At 35.0% G+C, this 18,719-nt stretch overlaps 5 protein-coding genes across 5 annotated transcripts; 2 read left to right on the top strand and 3 right to left on the bottom strand.

The window, feature by feature from the left end:
* The first annotated feature begins 37 nt into the window (after window positions 1-37).
* Window positions 38-2,012, top strand: EV154DRAFT_495069 (uncharacterized protein). Its single transcript, XM_051599987.1, is given in 7 exon segments — window positions 38-106; window positions 117-131; window positions 166-1,265; window positions 1,340-1,402; window positions 1,501-1,614; window positions 1,679-1,777; window positions 1,849-2,012. The coding sequence occupies 5 exon segments, from the start codon at window positions 481-483 to the stop codon at window positions 1,967-1,969; spliced, it is 1,182 nt and encodes a 393-aa protein (XP_051461892.1). The 5' UTR covers window positions 38-106; window positions 117-131; window positions 166-480; the 3' UTR covers window positions 1,970-2,012.
* Window positions 2,013-3,450: 1,438 nt separating this feature from the next.
* Window positions 3,451-4,461, top strand: EV154DRAFT_495061 (uncharacterized protein; the record flags this gene model as incomplete). The annotated part of the gene is made up of 2 exons (XM_051599986.1): window positions 3,451-3,988; window positions 4,050-4,461. Coding segments are annotated over exons 1-2 (401 nt in total), but the record flags the coding sequence as incomplete, so codon positions are not given.
* Window positions 4,462-4,803: 342 nt separating this feature from the next.
* Window positions 4,804-8,323, bottom strand: EV154DRAFT_548151 (uncharacterized protein; the record flags this gene model as incomplete). Its single annotated transcript, XM_051604794.1, has 5 exons — window positions 4,804-4,816; window positions 4,960-5,172; window positions 5,231-6,909; window positions 6,991-7,629; window positions 8,167-8,323. The coding sequence occupies 3 exons, from the start codon at window positions 8,321-8,323 to the stop codon at window positions 5,240-5,242; spliced, it is 2,466 nt and encodes an 821-aa protein (XP_051461890.1). The 3' UTR covers window positions 4,804-4,816; window positions 4,960-5,172; window positions 5,231-5,239.
* An 815-nt stretch (window positions 8,324-9,138) lies between these two features.
* EV154DRAFT_495049 (uncharacterized protein) lies at window positions 9,139-10,198 on the bottom strand. Its single transcript, XM_051599985.1, has 2 exons — window positions 9,557-10,198; window positions 9,139-9,457 (listed from the first exon to the last, which is right to left on the bottom strand). Exon 1 carries the CDS (start codon window positions 9,782-9,784, stop codon window positions 9,557-9,559), a length of 228 nt encoding a protein of 75 aa, XP_051461889.1. The 5' UTR covers window positions 9,785-10,198; the 3' UTR covers window positions 9,139-9,457.
* Window positions 10,199-14,196: 3,998 nt separating this feature from the next.
* EV154DRAFT_573288 (uncharacterized protein) lies at window positions 14,197-17,174 on the bottom strand (the record flags this gene model as incomplete). Its single annotated transcript, XM_051606385.1, has 3 exons — window positions 14,197-14,220; window positions 14,635-16,278; window positions 16,674-17,174. 3 exons carry the CDS (start codon window positions 17,172-17,174, stop codon window positions 14,197-14,199), a joined length of 2,169 nt encoding a protein of 722 aa, XP_051461888.1.
* Window positions 17,175-18,719: the final 1,545 nt, after the last annotated feature.

Raw genomic sequence — 18,719 nt, 5'->3', positions numbered from 1 at the left:
TTATTATTATTTCCCAATGTCTTACTAGAACCTTTCCCCTCCCTCCCCTCCTCCCTTTCACCTAGATCAGGAAAAGAAAACTCGTGTTTTCACCTGCGAGAGAGAAACATGACACTACATTACGTCCCAAACAAAGTCCTCACAAACTGTTACGCATGATGAGTCAATGTAATGAAGAAAACCATGCTTTATATATCTACATTTATATTTTAACCTTTTTCCCCGTATGTTCTAGTTAAACCAGTAGTAGAAAAAGTCAGTTCAGAACCTACTACTATTGACCACGCCAACAACAGTCGACCAGAAACAACCAAAAAGCCTCCTCTTGTCTCAGAAACCTTCCAAAGCCGTTATTCTGAACTTCAAAAGAGATATGATGCACTGCCAGTACTGAGTGCAAGGGAGACTGCTCTGAAAAATGTTCCCAAAGTACAACTCCTTCGTCACAGAGCACGTCATGAAGACATTGACAGCGATAATATGAGCTACAGTTACCATTCAAATACGAATTACTCTCGTCTGGACTATCGACCTCCACACACCATGGAAGACGATGTGATGAGTATAGCCACTCAAGATATGCTCATAGACGAAGACAATGCTTCCATCGTATTAGACACACAAACCATATCCGCTCTACGAAGAGCACGAGATGAAGAAGTCGAACTTCCTTTTCATGCTACACTACAACCGTCCATCTCAAGTCAAGCCTCTCGCTATTCGGGTTCATCTATTCATAGTACACGTCTACCTTCCATCCCCCCTCCTCCATCACCACAACAACTACAGCAACAACCACAACAGCAAGAACACAATTCTGTTTATAGCATGTCGGTTCACGGTACATCAGAATACAGTCTCCATCGATCAGCAACATCGATTTCTAGCACGCCTCGTGATACACCGTCGGTTCAGAACGGTCTTGATCTTGGCCCACCTCGATCGGTTCATAGCGACGACCATTTACCTAGCTTACTTCACGAAGACGAAGACGAGCGAGAACAGTCTATCCCAGCAGACCTAACACCTCCTCCTCCTTCTTCTTCAGGCGAACAGAAGGAAGAGCCTGCCTATGCAATTCATACGCAGGATCTTCAATTGAATAAGGGCATACAAGTGAACGATTCCCCTGATCTGGTCGATAAGCCACTAGTGCCGAACAATTTTAGAGCGAGCCATGACCTAATGAATGATGACAATCCTGTAGCTGATACGAACTGGGGTGATGATGACTATGGTCAGAGTTGGTCAGACAATGAATTAAAGTATATATTTTCCACCTTATATACAATGATTATTATTATTATTTTAATTAATGTTACTAATCTGGCTGCATTAGTGACACAACTTATGAGCCTCAGACAGGGATTTTACCGGGAACTTTTGAAATGAATCAGCCTAGGTAAGTCCAATGTGTGTGTGTGTGTGTGTGTGTTTTATGGCTTGAAACAATATAGATGGATCACTGTTGAAACTCATCCAATATATATATATGTAAAGACCTCATATCACTTTACACAAGGCGATTACAGGAAAGGAAACAAAGCGGCTGTTTGAGCAAAGGATGCCGCATAATATGAAGTCGTTTGTTTCTGCCAATGAATTGGTAAAAATGTAAGTGAAAATTACACAAGAGAGAGAGAGGAGAGAGAAAGAGACTGAAAATGATCATGGGTAGTAAAAACATGTATTTTGATCAATTGGTGAGCGATCTTCAGCAAAGTAAAGAGAACAGTACGAGTCTTACAACAAACGATGTTCTTTTGCTGATGAAAAGGTATAAAAATAGAAACCCCATTTACATTATGGGCGAAGTCTAGAACTAACCAAGAAAAAAAAAAAAAAAAGACAACAGATTTTAAATGATAGAACCAGTATCAGTTTGTTAGCACGTAAACATTTACCAAGAGAATATTCTGATAGATTATGTCAAGCAGCGATCAAGTATAATGATGTTTATCCAAGTTAATATCTATATTTTACATTTTGGCTTTTTTTTTTTTTTTTTTTTTATTTATTTATTTATTTATTTATTAAAAAAAAAAAAAAGTCTTTCTTTACAATGATTTTATGCTTTTGATTTTCCGTAATAATAAGGATATTTTAGTTGAAATTTTGTCGGATGGGTGAAATAATAGTTTTGGACTTTTAAACTTTTCTTTTAGACTGGTTGTGCTTTGACTCGAAATGCTTTGGTAACCATCATCACAAAGGTCAATGGCAAATTGTGAATCGTCCCAACGTTTTCGGTTGGGTAGAATTGTATCGTCACATATTGATTTGTTAGAGTTATAACTTGAAATTGAAGAACATAAAGAATGAGCCATTTTTTTATTTTATTTATTTTTATTTATATAAAAAAAAAAGGAAAAAAAAAAAAAAAGAAAAAGAAAAAAAAAATTATAATTCATTTAATGACAGATTTTATATATACTCCAAAAAAAAAAAAAGGGGGGGGGGTAGACAGACAAAAAGAAATTAAGCTCGGAAAAATAACACCATCTATTTTTGGTCTATTCTCTCTCTCTCTCTCTCTATTTTTATCAGGTCATTCACACATTGATATCATTTATACATTTACACCCCCAAAATGTCTTTTATAAACCCAATCAATCTTCTCCTTCAAACGTCAACTTTGGAATTATCTATAACTATCAACTTACTTTCCTTTTGTCCTCGGGGGCTTTTTCTCTCTTTCTCTCCCCCCCCCCCTCTTTGCAGCAAGCCTCTTTCTATATCTAAGGGCTTAGTTTTATCATTCACCTTTTTCCTTCTTTCTTTCTTTTTTTTTTTTTATGTGTTCTCTCTCGACAGCATAATTGTGTCACATGTCAACACCCATAAAGAAATCAAGCACGAAGAAACTTCCTATAAGGCAACCCTCGTTAATTACCGGCCCTAATTTATAGTTTACACACTAAACATCGACCGCTTTATTATTAACGGGCAGAAATATGAGTACTTTCCCGACATACACACTGCAAATGACGAGGCCCTTTATTTCATAGGCACGACTCCTTTCGTTAAGAATCATCCAACATACAACAATAACATGGGAAATGTGAGCTATTACCAGCACATAAATAAATACGCACAGCCGACTTTTCTAAATGATCACACCTTTAAAAAAAAAAAATTTATACTGCTCCACACCCCCACGCCGCCCCCGTCGCCTCCCCCCCCCCACCCCAATCAATCACCCGTCAGCCCGCCCATCTGTTGTAATTTTAATTAACAACAAAAGCATTTCTGTTGTCCATAGCAACCATAGATAAGGACTAATTGAAAAAATAAGAGAGATCATCTGTTCAAGACACGCATGAGAAAATACTGCAGGTATCTTTCGATAAAAGCAGTTGTTACTTTTTTTTTTCTCATTCATCATATCACAGAAAATTCTAGCCCCACCACCACCACCACCACCACCACTTCCGGTCGAGGTGCATTGGTCCACACCCGACATGATGTGTTACAAGTCAATATATATTTATAAAAACAATTGTTTCTATTTCAGGATGTCATCTTTTTAAAAGAGTAAAATGGGCCCGGATGTAACAAATAAAAAAAAAAAAAAACCTTCCGAGCCTTGTTACACGGGGAGTTCACCTTTTTATAAATAGCCTCAAGCTGTTTAAGGACACACTAGGTTACTCGGAGTTTATCTCTCTCTCTCTCTCCTTTGAATTGTCAAATATGTCAAGAAGCTTTTGTTTTCTGCGTCATACACATATCACACACCCAAAAAAAAAAAAAAAAATTTAGTCCTTGCCTAGAAACCTTTTTTCTTTTTCTCTCTCCTGTAGATGGGAATCAATGATTTTTTTCAAGGGGGTTTTTTTTTGCGGCTATGCAATGTCGTACCTGTTGTAATGCCTTTTTTTTTTTTGCAGTACGAAAGCATTCAGTTCGGTCTTTTGGAATTAAGTCCTCTAAGCTATTTTAGAGATATAGATTTTCTTCAGGACTTGAGAATGATTGTAATAACGAACTACAACAACAAAAACGTGATGTAAGCAAAAACATTCGATTGTTTACTAGATGCAGCATACTCAAGTTCTCGAACAATGTAAATGTATCTTTTTTGCACATAAATCATGCCTTTCTTTTTTATTATTTGTCCCCAGTCGTTGCATTGTATCTATCTTGTTTCCTACTGTCACACTACAGCCCCCCCTTTTTTTTTCACACCTATTGTACCTGAACATATGGATGTTACATATGTACAATACGTCTGCTGATGATTTAAAGCAATGCCACACTACTGATTAATTTGATATTTACCTGCTTTTTGTTTGGTGCTTATAAGGATGTTTCTTTTTATATGACAAGGGTTTTATCTGCACGTTTTCTATAATTCAAACCCAAGATCGTTGAGTGATCTACGATTGACACCCTGATAAAAGAGACCTGGGAGGGAGATAAAAAATTCACAAAACAGAAAAAAAAAAAAAAAAAAAAAAAATACAATACAGAAATAGGGTAACATGATAGGGAACTTTCTTTCCCCCCCTTAACATTTTAGCGCTTTTTTTTTTTTTTTGTGCTGAAAATAAAAAGGGGGGATGGGATCCTAAAAGTACAAAGGATGTTTCTGCTATATAAAAAATAAAAAAAGCAAAATGTGTTTCTGGTCTCAATAAAAGTTGGATAGAAAAGGAGAACCCTTTTTTTATGCATTTTGTTTATTTGCGCTACGATAAAAAAGATCTGATAAAAGAATAAATCACTGATGCAACCCCCTTTTTTTCCATTCATTCAGAAATGCCTTTTATTTTACATAAGCAATGTGTTTAAACCATCTACTACAGTTTTGACACTATAAATTCAGACAAACATAAGTTAAAATTCAGATAAATACAAAAATTGATTCAGATCAATAAAAAAAAAATTCAGACTTCTGAGCTTTTTTTTTCAGACGAATCAAAATTTAGTGTTCAGAAATTTTAAAACGGGTAATACCTGCATTAAATAACTAAAGCGATAACTTTAGTGGAAAATTATTTTCTTTCTGCTTTTTCTCGACTAAACAAAGCGGGTCGTTTTCCAGTTTCCCTCAAATGGTTCAGTATTTTTTTAAAGTTTAAAGCCGCAGCCAAATCACGATTCCACATTCTTCTTGCAACAATACCAGATGTATTCTCCATTTTTCTGTAGCAAGCAATGTTCTTACACCTTATAAATGATTAGATAATTTCTTGTCAATGCAGATTTTTAAATTAATATCACATACCGAAGTAATTCATGACATGTAATGGTCGGCATTTTTCGTCTTTGATATAATTGGATTCACTATGGTTTTGAACTTTTCCAAAGGACTTTCGCATGTAGGACAAAAAGAAGACGTCTTGTATTCGTCAATTAAATATAGTTTAAATACGTTCTTCTTTAACATATCAATTAACCCTTTATTCCTAGTTGGCTCTTGAAACTTGATGTTTGGTGCTGACCAATTTCCAAGTATCAGCGTTGTATTGGATCCAAACTTGTTTTTCAGCTTTCTAACTAATTGAGCATCATTTTTGTCAAAGTACAGTTTGCTAGAAAACTTTAGTTTACGGAATGGCAAAATCTGTAGCTTTTCTAAACGTTGGCTTGCACGATTCCTCAATAGATCCACTTGACCTGTTTCTGACATAATTTTAAGTATTTCTGCTTTTTCCGTGTTATTCAAACGTCTTTTCACATGATTTTGTTGCATCATAATATCCAAATAAGTAGCATACATTTGGATATTAGTAAAATCATCAGGAGGAGCTTGGGGTTGGGGGTAGTAGCCTCGAATTCTTGTCACATACAAATTCCCAAAATACAATTCACCTTTGTTGGTCACTTTGAATTCAAAGCACGAATCAGGAAAATATACTTGTGTTGTATTGTAAGTTTCGTTTCCATAATACTCTCTTAATAGAATATCGACAGATGCTCTTTCTTTGATATAGTTGGAATAGTTTGTTATCTTTACTGAAAAGGATTCGATTTTTGACAAAACCACCTCAGCAGCCTTGATAATTACAGGTTTTGTTTTTTCTCTCAAAAGTCTGAGATGTCTTTGCATTTTTGTTCTATTCATCTTTGTATATATCAAAGTTTGCTTATCTTCTGTTTTACTAGTTTCCTTGAGGCAATACATAAGATCACGTCTTCCAGGATCTATAAGAACACAGTTTCCTTCAGTCCTTCTCAAGTCTGATTGGCTAACCTTCTCTATATACTCTGTTTGATCAACAGTAACCTTTGTTGTATTCTTTGCTTTGGATGTCTTTCTGTTGGTATCCATATTTTGTTTTATGACTGATATACCAACTCCATCTGTTTCGATGGTCCCTTGAAATCGTATAGATTTATCAAATCCTTGGTTCTTGAAAACCTTGTTCTGAAGGTTAACTACATCACCCCATGTGTCAAACTTGTTCTCTGCTTTTAGTTGCGACTTTTTTTTGAGAATATGATGATGGATTATTTTGCTATCCAATGTCATATAACAAGGAATAAAAGTAGTGCGTAAAGGAAAACAGGTAAACATTTTCATTTTTTTCGCTTCAAACATTACAGCTAGTTTAAAAAAAGCCTTGAAATGGTTCTCTGGTCTTGCCTTTACGTCATAATAAACGGAATTTCTTTGGAACGAGTAGTTCTCTGTGTAACTTGCGTAAAACATAGCCAATTCTTCTAAAGATTGAGCATCTAAAAGACCTCTCTCTGGAATCTCTTTTTTTGCAATGGCTTGCTTCACCTGGTTGCATGGCTGATAAACCTCTTTCCGGATAGCTGTTTTGATGGCTTGCTCAGTATAACCATTTGCTTTCAGTTTATCACGAAGATATTTTGCTTTTTCATCCTTGTTAAACAACTTGTTCACAAAACTGCGCAATCTATTTCCAAAATGCGCCTTCAGGTTACTTATATAGGCTGTCTGTATTTTAGTAAACTCATATAAAGCAATTTGTTAAGCCTTTGCAAGTGGGATGGGTGTATATCGAGCATTTGTACAATATTCCTTCTTGTATTTGAGAATTATCTGTCTATATTTTTTGGTTATATCCTTAAGTCTTGAGGAGTTTACGACTTTAGTCTGAATAAGGCTTAGAAACACTTCAACAAAAAAACCTTTCTTGATAAATTCTTTGAAATCAAAGTCGTCATCCGATTGCAGTTCTTGAATAAGTATGTATTTAATAAAAGCAAATGTGTGCGTTACTAAAATGTTTGTTGTATTGACTAAATCATATAATGGCTGTATGTATTCTTGTTTCCAAATACTTCTTACAGTGGTTTTAACGGCCATTATACGGTTGGGTGTAGCATTAGAAGGTTCATGTGGTTCATTACTCTTTTTAACGGGTTTTAGAACAATTTCAGGATCAACAGAAGTTGTAGATGAGTAAGAAGCCTTAGGTACAGAAGGAGAAGAAGTATCCCTTGACTGGACAGTCCACGAAACAGGATTATCTGTATTATCTGCTTGTTTGCTTGCTTCACCAGCGTCATATTTTGTGGTGATATATATTGATGAACTATCTATATCCATATCTGCTTCAGCATCATTTAAATTTTCATTAATGTTTTGAAAACTAGAAGTGGAAGCAATTTCAGTGTCTACAGCTTTGCCTTTTCCTTTGAACTTTTTTCCTCAACATATGTGGACATATTTTGAAATTGTAGACTTGGTTTTTACGGGAAAATCTTTTCGAAAGCACAAGTTGCTACCTTTGATAGACTGGCGAAATTTTTTCTTATCGTATCCCTATCAGATGAGTCGGAGATCTCATCAACACTTATCATTCAGAAGAGTTTGATAGCGACAATTGATAAAAAATCATGAAGAAATTTGTTTTAAAGGATACCCAGCAATCATAAAATATCCAGGAGTATCAAGGAAAAAAAACTACAGTTGAGTAAGTGAGGAATGAATGGGTACGGCTTGTTATTTTTCGCTTCGTCATTTGTTGTCGTCATGGCATAGATGTCATATATGTGGGACGTTTCAAAAAATCCAAAAGCCTCTCGTGTTTCTATGACAGTCGAGCGTTTATACCAGAGAATTACGCGGATCCGATCCGCCTCTTACATGATCCAATCAATTATTTAGAAGTGCAAGACAAACAAAACAATAATGAGAGGTGAAAAATTATGTTAGTATATTAAAAAAAGTAGTTTACTCCATACCTTTCATCATACATAGAGTATCTGCATAAGTCGATGCTGTAACAAGGCAAGTATCAAGTTTTTGAACTAGGTTTCGAGTGGTCTGAATAAACGAACTGTTGAATGCAGTACATTTTATTTCTTTCTTAAACTGATCTAGGAAAGGCCAATACAGCATTAGTTATAAACAAGTGCCCTCGTAGTGAGAAAGATTAAACTAAACCTTAATCCTCATTGGGTTTTCTTTCCCCCAAACAAAATTTTTCTTTTAAAAAATATAGTAAGTACATGGGAACATCCCATCCTTATAATGAACTAAAAAGGTACTAGACATATTGTTATATCCCGCTGGTTGTTATGGCTTAACTTACTACTTTATTTTTTGCGTATAAGGTTGCTGTCCACTTCAAATACATGATTGTCAACTACGGTGTAAGTCTATTTAAAAGAACTCGAAACCGTGTTTATATTTTCTAACAGCATCTTTATTAGTTTAATTTCGCTTTATTAAAGGTAAGTCATATACATAGTTAGGTACCACTTTTGCATCTGTCAGTCTCCATATACCACCAGGACAGCCGAAACTTTACTGTGTATGGTGTCCGGTTTATGTGATGTTGTTTGTCATCCTTATAGTACACATCCCTACAAATAGGTGTTCCATAGTTTCTGTACATGTATAAATTATTCACCGATTATTTCGTTATTAAATAAAAACCATTATAAACATTATTTTTGCCCGTTATATTTTATTATATCCAATGTTATTTTTTGTAAAAACCATCTAGTATTGCAAGGGTTAAAGCCCTAGTTTAATAAACATTTAAAAAATATCCTCCAATACCAACTCATTAAATAATAAGGTTATGATGTTTTCATTCGCCGGAAACAGGAAGTAGCGGTCGGTTTTCATGCAAGAATGGACCGCGACCTCTGGTCCAGGTACAAAATAATTACCGCGACCGCTGGTTCAGGTACAAAATTATGTACCTCGACCTCTGGTCTAATTTTTTCGCGGTCCAAATCATACTTCTACCGGAAAAATTTTTTGCGGTGGACCTTTTAATTTTGCTCATTTTTCAAATCAGTGTAAACTTAAGTATAATACTTAATTTTTTTCGTTTACGTTCTTTCTTCAGTGGTCCATTACGTGCATTGTATTCCAAACTAGCTACTGATATTACTTTATTAGGAAGGTAGATAGTTTATTCTTGAAAGCGGTAATTCTCTCTTGTTTGTTTTCCTTTCGATTCGGTGCCAAATGGACATGACGGAGCAAAAGCAATGAAATATTCAGCATCCCATTACAAAGGTACCGTAGTGTCACACTTGTTCTTAAAAACATTGGTCGAATATATTACCAAACTTATCTTTATCACATATCTAAAAGCTGAAGAAAAATTCAATGTAGTTACTCATATCTACGAATCAAAATTTTCAAAATTACCCTAAGCCCACAGTGAACACCTCTCATGGTTGGTTGAACATAAAGAGAGCACCATTTAAAGATGAAAGTGGAAAAGCTGTAAAATGCTTCCACTCCAGACAAAGCTAACAAAAAAAGTCCTGCCAAAACATTCATACTTTGAACGTACGTCAGACTCTCTATCCAATAAACATTTAGTTGATTGCAAACCATAGTAGCATGAGAATTGTTTTCTACAGCAGAAATTAAAGTTGGTTAAACGCTAAATACAATTTGTATCATGAAAAATTACCATTATTCACCCTGACAAACGTATTTAACATTCTAATCAACAAATCTTCTCTGACATTTCCAGTAAACTTTGTATCTGTCGAGAACGTTCTGAACGTATCATTTTTTATATTACCGGCAAGCGCAGTTGGGCCATCTTTGAGCAAACCAGCATAATCCTCCCAGGATGTTTGATAAACACCTAGAAGTGATTTTCATACGAGACTCTTAACTGTATTTTTTTGTGTTATAGTCTTTTTCCATTGGTTAAGAGCCTTTTTTTTTTGGATTCGGTTGCTTTGATTATCTCTGCTGTACATGGATTTGTCATTTAATACTGCCTCAAGTCAGCTATACTATCCTGGACAGAAATAGAATTCTGATGTTGTCGAATTAATATACGCGCACAGTTTTATCATACCAAATAGAAATATAATTCAGATTATCTACAGACATGTTAAAATAATAAAAGAAGAGGGGAAACGAACAGTAAAATAATGGGGAACGTCTTTTATATACGAGCACAATAAAATGCAACACCTTTACTTTTTTCTCTTGTCGAAACCAAAACGATGATGTAGCTGCCCGTTGACTGAATTTGCGGATATTATACATTGGTATCGTAAAAACTGAACTATTCTACGTTTACTTACTATAATTCAAGAGCTCGATACATACGATTATAGTGCCCGTTATCATACCCAATTACACCAATAATTTGCCTCAATATACATGAGGATGTCGTGGGACTTTTGTTATGTAACAGCCAAATATATAAAAGTATTATTTAGAGGGTCAAAGATGATTTTATTATGATTGAGATAAAAGCTTGTCTTAAATATCAACAAACTTTGAGTGACCTATGTCACGACAAGGATGCCAAATTCTTAGTTCACTAAAAGAAAAATCTTTTAGATCCATCCTTTACAGGGCGAAGACCTGATTTGGCGGCGTAAAGGACCCTACCCCTCCTATACGTATAGTTGAACTACCCAGGGGATAGCATGTTGTGAACCATGTTTTACCTCACAGAAAAAGGCGCGCGCCAAAGCACTCTAGCGATTTTATACCCTATGCCCAAATCAAACGTGATCAAACAAAAAACCAGCATATACAACATATACGTATCATTAACAGAATAAGGCGGGTTCAATGTCTACATCCCAACACTCAGCCCAATTGGACTATAATGAATGCAATCACCGCCACTTTCATCTCCCGTCCTGAGACTTTTACATCCCTGATCTGAGGACCCTGCAGCAAGAAAGTGACAAAGAACGGCTGGATCCAACTAAACAGTGACTCCCAACGAACGTTGGCCTGATAAGGAATTGTCGAAGGGGTATGAAGTAGCCAGTAATAGACCCCGCAACTAGTGAGTTTGCACGAACGTTGGCCTGATAAGGAATTGTCGAACAGTAACAAGAATTGTCAGAACAAAACAAAACCTTGTCCCTCACTAAGAACGGGATGGGGGCCCCGCATGCTCGAACGTTGGCCTGATAAGGAATTGCCGAGCAAAAACAAGAATTGGTCTGTCCCTCATTAAGAACGGGAAGAAGATCCCGTAATCATTGCGCTTACCACGATAGTTAGCCTGATATGGACTTATCGCCCAGCAACAATGGGTGAGCTTGCACGAACGTTAGCCTGAAAAGGCATTGTCGAACAGAAACAATCAATGAGCTTGCACGAACGTTAGCCTGATAAGGAATTGTCGAACAGCAACAAGAATTGTAAGAACAAAACAAAACCTGCTCTCAATAAGAACGGGAAGGAAGACATTGAGATCATCAACAGCTTCCCGAGTTAGGGTTAGGGTTATGTTAGGGTAATGCACAGTCAAATGAGTGAAAAAATAATAGTATGAGAACCAAGGAGAAAAAAAAAACCTAGACAGTAACGTGAGAGTGTATTTTTGAAAAAAGAAGTCACGGATTGTGTGCCTGCGTGCTCCCCCCCCCCGCACATTAAAAGTGAATTTCCGTGCATTTTTTATTTTTTTTATTTTTTTGTTCAGTCAAATCATAAAACTCCTAGTCGTCTTTTCTTAGCTTTTTTCTTAAAGGACTAACTCTATTCAAATACTTTTGTATCATCAACTCTTTATTTGTTCTATACGTGCCACTAAAACTAAGGAATCGTACAAATCAACGTGAATTACTATCGTATAGCAAAAGAACACAGCTTTTTAAAAATTTGGGAAGTTGTTAAGTGGAACTCATCGGATGATTAGACTGCATTTGGACGATCGGGAAACAAACTCTCTCTGACTTTATTTACAACGTAAGAAGCGTAACCTCTCAATACAACGAGATATCAAGGAGGAATATGTTATCTTGGGATCAAAATTAAGTCATGTTAAGGAGAAGCTTTACTGCTTTTACCCATCTGTATACAACTCTCTTAATCAACGATAAAAGTCAAATAACTGTTTAGACACGGACAACGCTATACACCTTTCATTACCTAAGAAGGCTTGGATTGTACGAACAAAATATGACCAATTCTTCAGATAAGGAAATTGCCAGCAAAAAGAGAGATCCACAGATAGACGCTGAAATTCAAATACACAAAAGGTTTCACAACTTTGGACATTTGAAGACATGTATGATTTAAAAGATGTAGTGACGATAATTGGGATGAAGGGTGTGGATTCAAACGCATAATTAGAATCTGTTCAAGATCAATATGATGAGGATTGAGTTGGAAAAAAACAGGACATATGCTCATCCAAAATGTATTCAAGAGGATTATACGGACCACTGGATGACATGAAATCGGGAATAATCGATTAACAATCATGTAAACTTAAAGTCAATTGCCACTTGAGAAGAAAATACTACCCACGCACCTTTTTAAAAGTGGGATGATGATATGCGCTGCGGGAGATGACAATATTGGATATACAACCTAAACTGAGCTTTTCACTATGAGTATGAATGCGTTTAAACTGGATATGGCGGCAGTAATAACATCTCATCTTGATGAATCCTTTACTCTCTGCAGGGGCAAACATGTCATAAACCTCAATTAGCATGGTTGTCATTATTATACATCTGTAAAAAAAACACCTATCTTAAGAATCCAATGGCAACGATGTTGCTGTCTCATCCTTGATACAACAAGGACGCTTTAAAAAGCGGTATAAATGAAATGGAGTTGAACTCAGACGATTAAATGGGATACATACTACGGCTGGCCCTGGTGTGACATTCAATATTGAGCTTTATCAAAGTTTACCTTTTCAAGTTGTCTTTTACTATTATAATAGGTTTTTTTCAATTATACCTGTCAACCTCTTCCGATTCATTTTCCATACTATCTTTCCATCTTCAAATTTCCTTCGGTATTTGTACCTTGAAGGACACCGTAGTATGTTTACTGTTTTTCAAAATAAGTGAATTTAGATAATTGCATGGTTGTTAAAACTAAAGGATAATGAATAATGAATTCTACTTTGTATTATACTTAGCATCTTTTTCAGGTCATCAACAGAATGACTTAAAAGCCCTCTGGGTGGTATAAGAAAAAAAATTGACATGAACAAAGACGCCTTATTAATATCTTTTCCTTTCAGTTCTTAATAACGGTAGCTAGCAAAATGCTTGTATTTATCCCAGCGAATTCTCTAGAAGCAACACGTTTCTATGACCCCAATTCCACAGTAAACTCATCGACAGCGTTGTCTTTGCATTAAATCACTGTTTTTTAAAAAATTTATAAAAACGTAAACAAGCACTTAATTATATTATTACTCACCTTTCTCCCTTCTCTATACAGACTGGAATCGCAGTTGTCAAAGAGGTATTGATATAATAATAACAAAGGACACAATAAAAATAAGGTATAGTGATATGCAGGATGTCTATACCATTGAGCAGTGGATTCTTCTGTATTGGGGTCCTTCATTTTAAACATTCTCAAGACAAAAAATTGGCCAATCTACCATAAGCAAAAGAATATTACCTGATGATGAATCTCGGATTCGTATATCTGACTACCTTGATATCTAGCGACATCAGGTTCATCACGGATTTTAGAAAGAAGTGTATTCTCGATTCTGATGTGTCTGACATCCGCAACAAGGCAACACGCTACGATCCAGATTTTCCCGGGTCAATAAGCATTTACTTTAGTTAAATGGTACATCATGAGCTGAGCGTTTAGCTGGGAAGTGTTATAATAAAAAACCAAACCGCAAGACTTTAATTGCAGAAAGTAATTAAGTGCCATATCCCTTTCGAGTATGTTTAAAAATGAGAACACAATTTTTGCCTCATTGGATATATTGTGAAAGCCAAATCAAGAAGTCAACAGCGTTTTTTTTTTATTGAACTAACGACCTTTTATTCTCACAACCATATACAGTTTTGACACTATAAATTCAGACAAACATAAGTTAAAATTCAGATAAATACAAAAATTGATTCAGATCAATAAAAAAAAAATTCAGACTTCTGAGCTTTTTTTTTCAGACGAATCAAAATTTAGTGTTCAGAAATTTTAAAACGGGTAATACCTGCATTAAATAACTAAAGCGATAACTTTAGTGGAAAATTATTTTTTTTCTGCTTTTTCTCGACTAAACAAAGCGGGTCGTTTTCCAGTTTCCCTCAAATGGTTCAGTATTTTTTTAAAGTTTAAAGCCGCAGCCAAATCACGATTCCACATTCTTCTTGCAACAATACCAGATGTATTCTCCATTTTTCTGTAGCAAGCAATGTTCTTACACCTTATAAATGATTAGATAATTTCTTGTCAATGCAGATTTTTAAATTAATATCACATACCGAAGTAATCCATGACATGTAATGGTCGGCATTTTTCGTCTTTGATATAATTGGATTCACTATGGTTTTGAACTTTTCCAAAGGACTTTCGCATGTAGGACAAAAAGAAGACGTCTTGTATTCGTCAATTAAATATAGTTTAAATCCGTTCTTCTTTAACATATCAATTAACCCTTTATTCCTAGTTGGCTCTTGAAACTTGACGTTTGGTGCTGACCAATTTCCAAGTATCAGCGTTGTATTGGATCCAAACTTGTTTTTCAGCTTTCTAACTAATTGAGCATCATTTTTGTCAAAGTACAGTTTGCTAGAAAACTTTAGTTTACGGAATGGCAAAATCTGTAGCTTTTCTAAACGTTGGCTTGCACGATTCCTCAATAGATCCACTTGACCTGTTTCTGACATAATTTTAAGTATTTCTGCTTTTTCCGTGTTATTCAAACGTCTTTTCACATGATTTTGTTGCATCATAATATCCAAATAAGTAGCATACATTTGGAAATTAGTAAAATCATCAGGAGGAGCTTGGGGTTGGGGGTAGTAGCCTCGAATTCTTGTCACATACAAATTCCCAAAATACAATTCACCTTTGTTGGTCACTTTGAATTCAAAGCACGAATCAGGAAAATATACTTGTGTTGTATTGTAAGTTTCGTTTCCATAATACTCTCTTAATAGAATATCGACAGATGCTCTTTCTTTGATATAGTTGGAATAGTTTGTTATCTTTACTGAAAAGGATTCGATTTTTGACAAAACCACCTCAGCAGCCTTGATAATTACAGGTTTTGTTTTTTCTCTCAAAAGTCTGAGATGTCTTTGCATTTTTGTTCTATTCATCTTTGTATATATCAAAGTTTGCTTATCTTCTGTTTTACTAGTTTCCTTGAGGCAATACATAAGATCACGTCTTCCAGGATCTATAAGAACACAGTTTCCTTCAGTCCTTCTCAAGTCTGATTGGCTAACCTTCTCTATATATTCTGTTTGATCAACAGTAACCTTTGTTGTATTCTTTGCTTTGGATGTCTTTCTGTTGGTATCCATATTTTGTTTTATGACTGATATACCAACTCCATCTGTTTCGATGGTCCCTTGAAATCGTATAGATTTATCAAATCCTTGGTTCTTGAAAACCTTGTTCTGAAGGTTAACTACATCACCCCATGTGTCAAACTTGTTCTCTGCTTTTAGTTGCGACTTTTTTTTGAGAATATGATGATGGATTATTTTGCTATCCAATGTCATATAACAAGGAATAAAAGTAGTGCGTAAAGGAAAACAGGTAAACATTTTCATTTTTTTCGCTTCAAACATTACAGCTAGTTTAAAAAAAGCCTTGAAATGGTTCTCTGGTCTTGCCTTTACGTCATAATAAACGGAATTTCTTTGGAAAGAGTAGTTCTCTGTGTAACTTGCGTAAAACATAGCCAATACTTCTAAAGATTGAGCATCTAAAAGACCTCTCTCTGGAATCTCTTTTTTTGCAATGGCTTGCTTCACCTGGTTGCATGGCTGATAAACCTCTTTCCGGATAGCTGTTTTGATGGCTTGCTCAGTATAACCATTTGCTTTCAGTTTCTCACGAAGATTGCTTGCTTTTTCATCCTTCTTAAACAACTTCTGTTCACAAAACTGCGTAATCTATTTCCAAAATGCGCCTTCAGGTTATTTATATACGCTGTCTGGATTTTAGTACACTCATATAAAGCAATTTGTTGAGCGTTTGCAAGTGAGATAGGTGTATATCGAGCATTTGTACAATATTCCATCTTGTATTTGAGAATTATCTGTCTATATTTTTTGGTTATATCCTTAAGTCTTGAGGAGTTTACGACTTTAGTCTGAATAAGGCTTAGAAACACTTCAACAAAAAAATCTTTCTTGATAAATTCTTTGAAATCAAAGTCGTCATCCGATTGCAGTTCTTGAATAAGTATGTATTTAATAAAAGCAAATGTGTGCGTTACTAAAATGTTTGTTGTATTGACTAAATCATATAATGGCTGTATGTATTCTTGTTTCCAAATACTTCTTACAGTGGTTTTAACGGCCATTATACGGTTGGGTGTAGCATTAGAAGATTCATGTGGTTCATTACTCTTTTTAACAGATTTTAGAACAATTTCAGGATCAACAGAAGTTGTAGATGAGTAAGAAGCCTTAGGTACAGAAGGAGAAGAAGTATCCCTTGACTGGACAGTCCACGAAACAGGATTATCTGTATTATCTGCTTGTTTGCTTGCTTCACCAGCGTCATATTTTGTGGTGATATATATTGACGAACTATCTATATCCATATCTGCTTCAGCATCATTTAAATTTTCATCAATGTTTTGAAAACTAGAAGTGGAAGCAACTTCAGTGTCTACAGCTTTGCCTTTTCCTTTGAACTTTTTTCCAGGTTTAATATTTCCTGTACTATCTCGAACTATTAAGGAGAGTTGTTTAAATTTAATAAGACTTTCACATGCATTTAAACTAACAATAACGCATACTTGTTCTTTTTCTAGTTGGTATGATGGGCTGGAAATCATCATCACTTAAATTATTTAAAAAGGATCTTTGACACTATGGCGGACATACCAGCAGCTGTGAATTAAATGGCAACATAACTGCCATTTTTTTTATTTGCTCGATATCCCCAGCCAATAAGATTCGAGCAAAAGATTGATACAAATGATCATAATATCATAAAAAAACAAAAATGCTTCAAAAACATTTCTGGAACCGTCAATATGTAGTTTAGATGTTATAGAAACTATCTCAAAGTTAAAATTAGATTGCTATATGCCAAAACATCGATGCAATATTGATCCGAATTTGATGGGTTACGGTATAAAAAATGATTTTTCGCGCTTGTGAAGCAAATGGTAACAAGTTGCCATTTTTTTACTTATTTTTTTTTTAAAAAAAAAAGATATTGCGCCTGGAAAAACTTGCGAATGACAAGGGGCTCAAAATATACCAGTGTAAGAGAATGTGGTGTGCCAAAAGCTTGTTAAGGGAGAGCTTTAAAAGTGACAACCAAACACACAGAAGAAGGGTAACAGTAAAAAATTCTTATGCGGTTTATTTCATCAATATCGTTAACAAGGTAAAAAAATGTAGAATCAACAAGATCCCGATAGTTCAGACTCTATCAATGAAGCTTTCGAAGATATGGGTCGCGATGAGTCCCCCATCATAGCAGACGTGCTGTAGGTTTTTTTTATTGTTTTTCATGCATGATATATGTATACTCATATGCGATACTTTATTTTTATACATTTCTCCTCCACCAGAGGTAGCGAATGAACCTTCACGTAAAAGAACCAGAAGAAGATAATAGTCGTGTCTGGTCGACATGATTGGTCCATTCTGGTTTTTAGCTTCTTTATTAGTGTGTATTTTAGCGTTCTTTTAGCTTACAATTTTTTCTCTCTTTCTTTTACTTTTATTTATCTTTTAAAATAAATAGCCTTCAAATAATAATGGTAAGGGTATATAGCCCCTTCTAAATAACGGAATGTGTGAAAAAATATGTTGGAATTGAGTATGTTTGCAATGACTGAAGCAATGACATGTAATCTGTATAAAAAACTAAAGGGTTTTTTTTTAGATAAAAATTTAGCCTATTTTTTTTTATTTTGATCAAACTGAAGTACGCCTGTATAATATAACCATTTTCCATAGATAATGGCCCTCATCAATAAACGGTTCTATCTTTACAGGTAAATAGCCTTTAAAAAGTTATGTTTTATTCTTATTGATATCATACTGCTTACATATAGACTATTTATTCTGTGTACCTTTCACTCAAACGACGACATTTTAGGAACACCACCGGTCAAATAATCATCGACATCAGAACTTAAGGCTGGTAATAAAATACAGAATTAATAACAATATTACTATTTTCTTACAATACCTTTGTAGAGTGTTAAGAGAATCAAAGGTAAGCTAAAGTAACATCCAAGCATTATAATGGTATATCTTATTGCCATGTATACAACCACAAACCTAAATAAAAAGGTTAAAGTTATATCAAACTCTCCTATACACCACTGAAATATAAATAAACAATCCAATAAAACGTGCTTTAC

Source organism: Mucor mucedo (genome assembly GCF_025094135.1).
Source record: "Mucor mucedo strain NRRL 3635 chromosome Unknown EV154scaffold_10, whole genome shotgun sequence".
In the NCBI taxonomy this organism is placed as follows: Eukaryota; Fungi; Mucoromycota; class Mucoromycetes; order Mucorales; family Mucoraceae; genus Mucor; species Mucor mucedo.
Note: the sequence above shows the minus strand (reverse complement) of the source record. Positions and strands in the feature narration are given on the sequence as shown.

Excerpts from the sequence above, each read along its gene's own strand:
- EV154DRAFT_495069 (XM_051599987.1), top strand. The coding sequence starts at position 481 with ATGAGCTACAGTTACCATTCAAATACGAATTACTCTCGTCTGGACTAT. Across the intron at positions 1,266-1,339 it reads TGGTCAGACAATGAATTAAA|TGACACAACTTATGAGCCTC; the intron begins GTATATATTTTC and ends TGGCTGCATTAG. Across the intron at positions 1,778-1,848 it reads GTTCTTTTGCTGATGAAAAG|ACAACAGATTTTAAATGATA; the intron begins GTATAAAAATAG and ends AAAAAAAAAAAG.
- EV154DRAFT_495049 (XM_051599985.1), bottom strand. The coding sequence starts at position 9,784 with ATGGTTTGCAATCAACTAAATGTTTATTGGATAGAGAGTCTGACGTAC.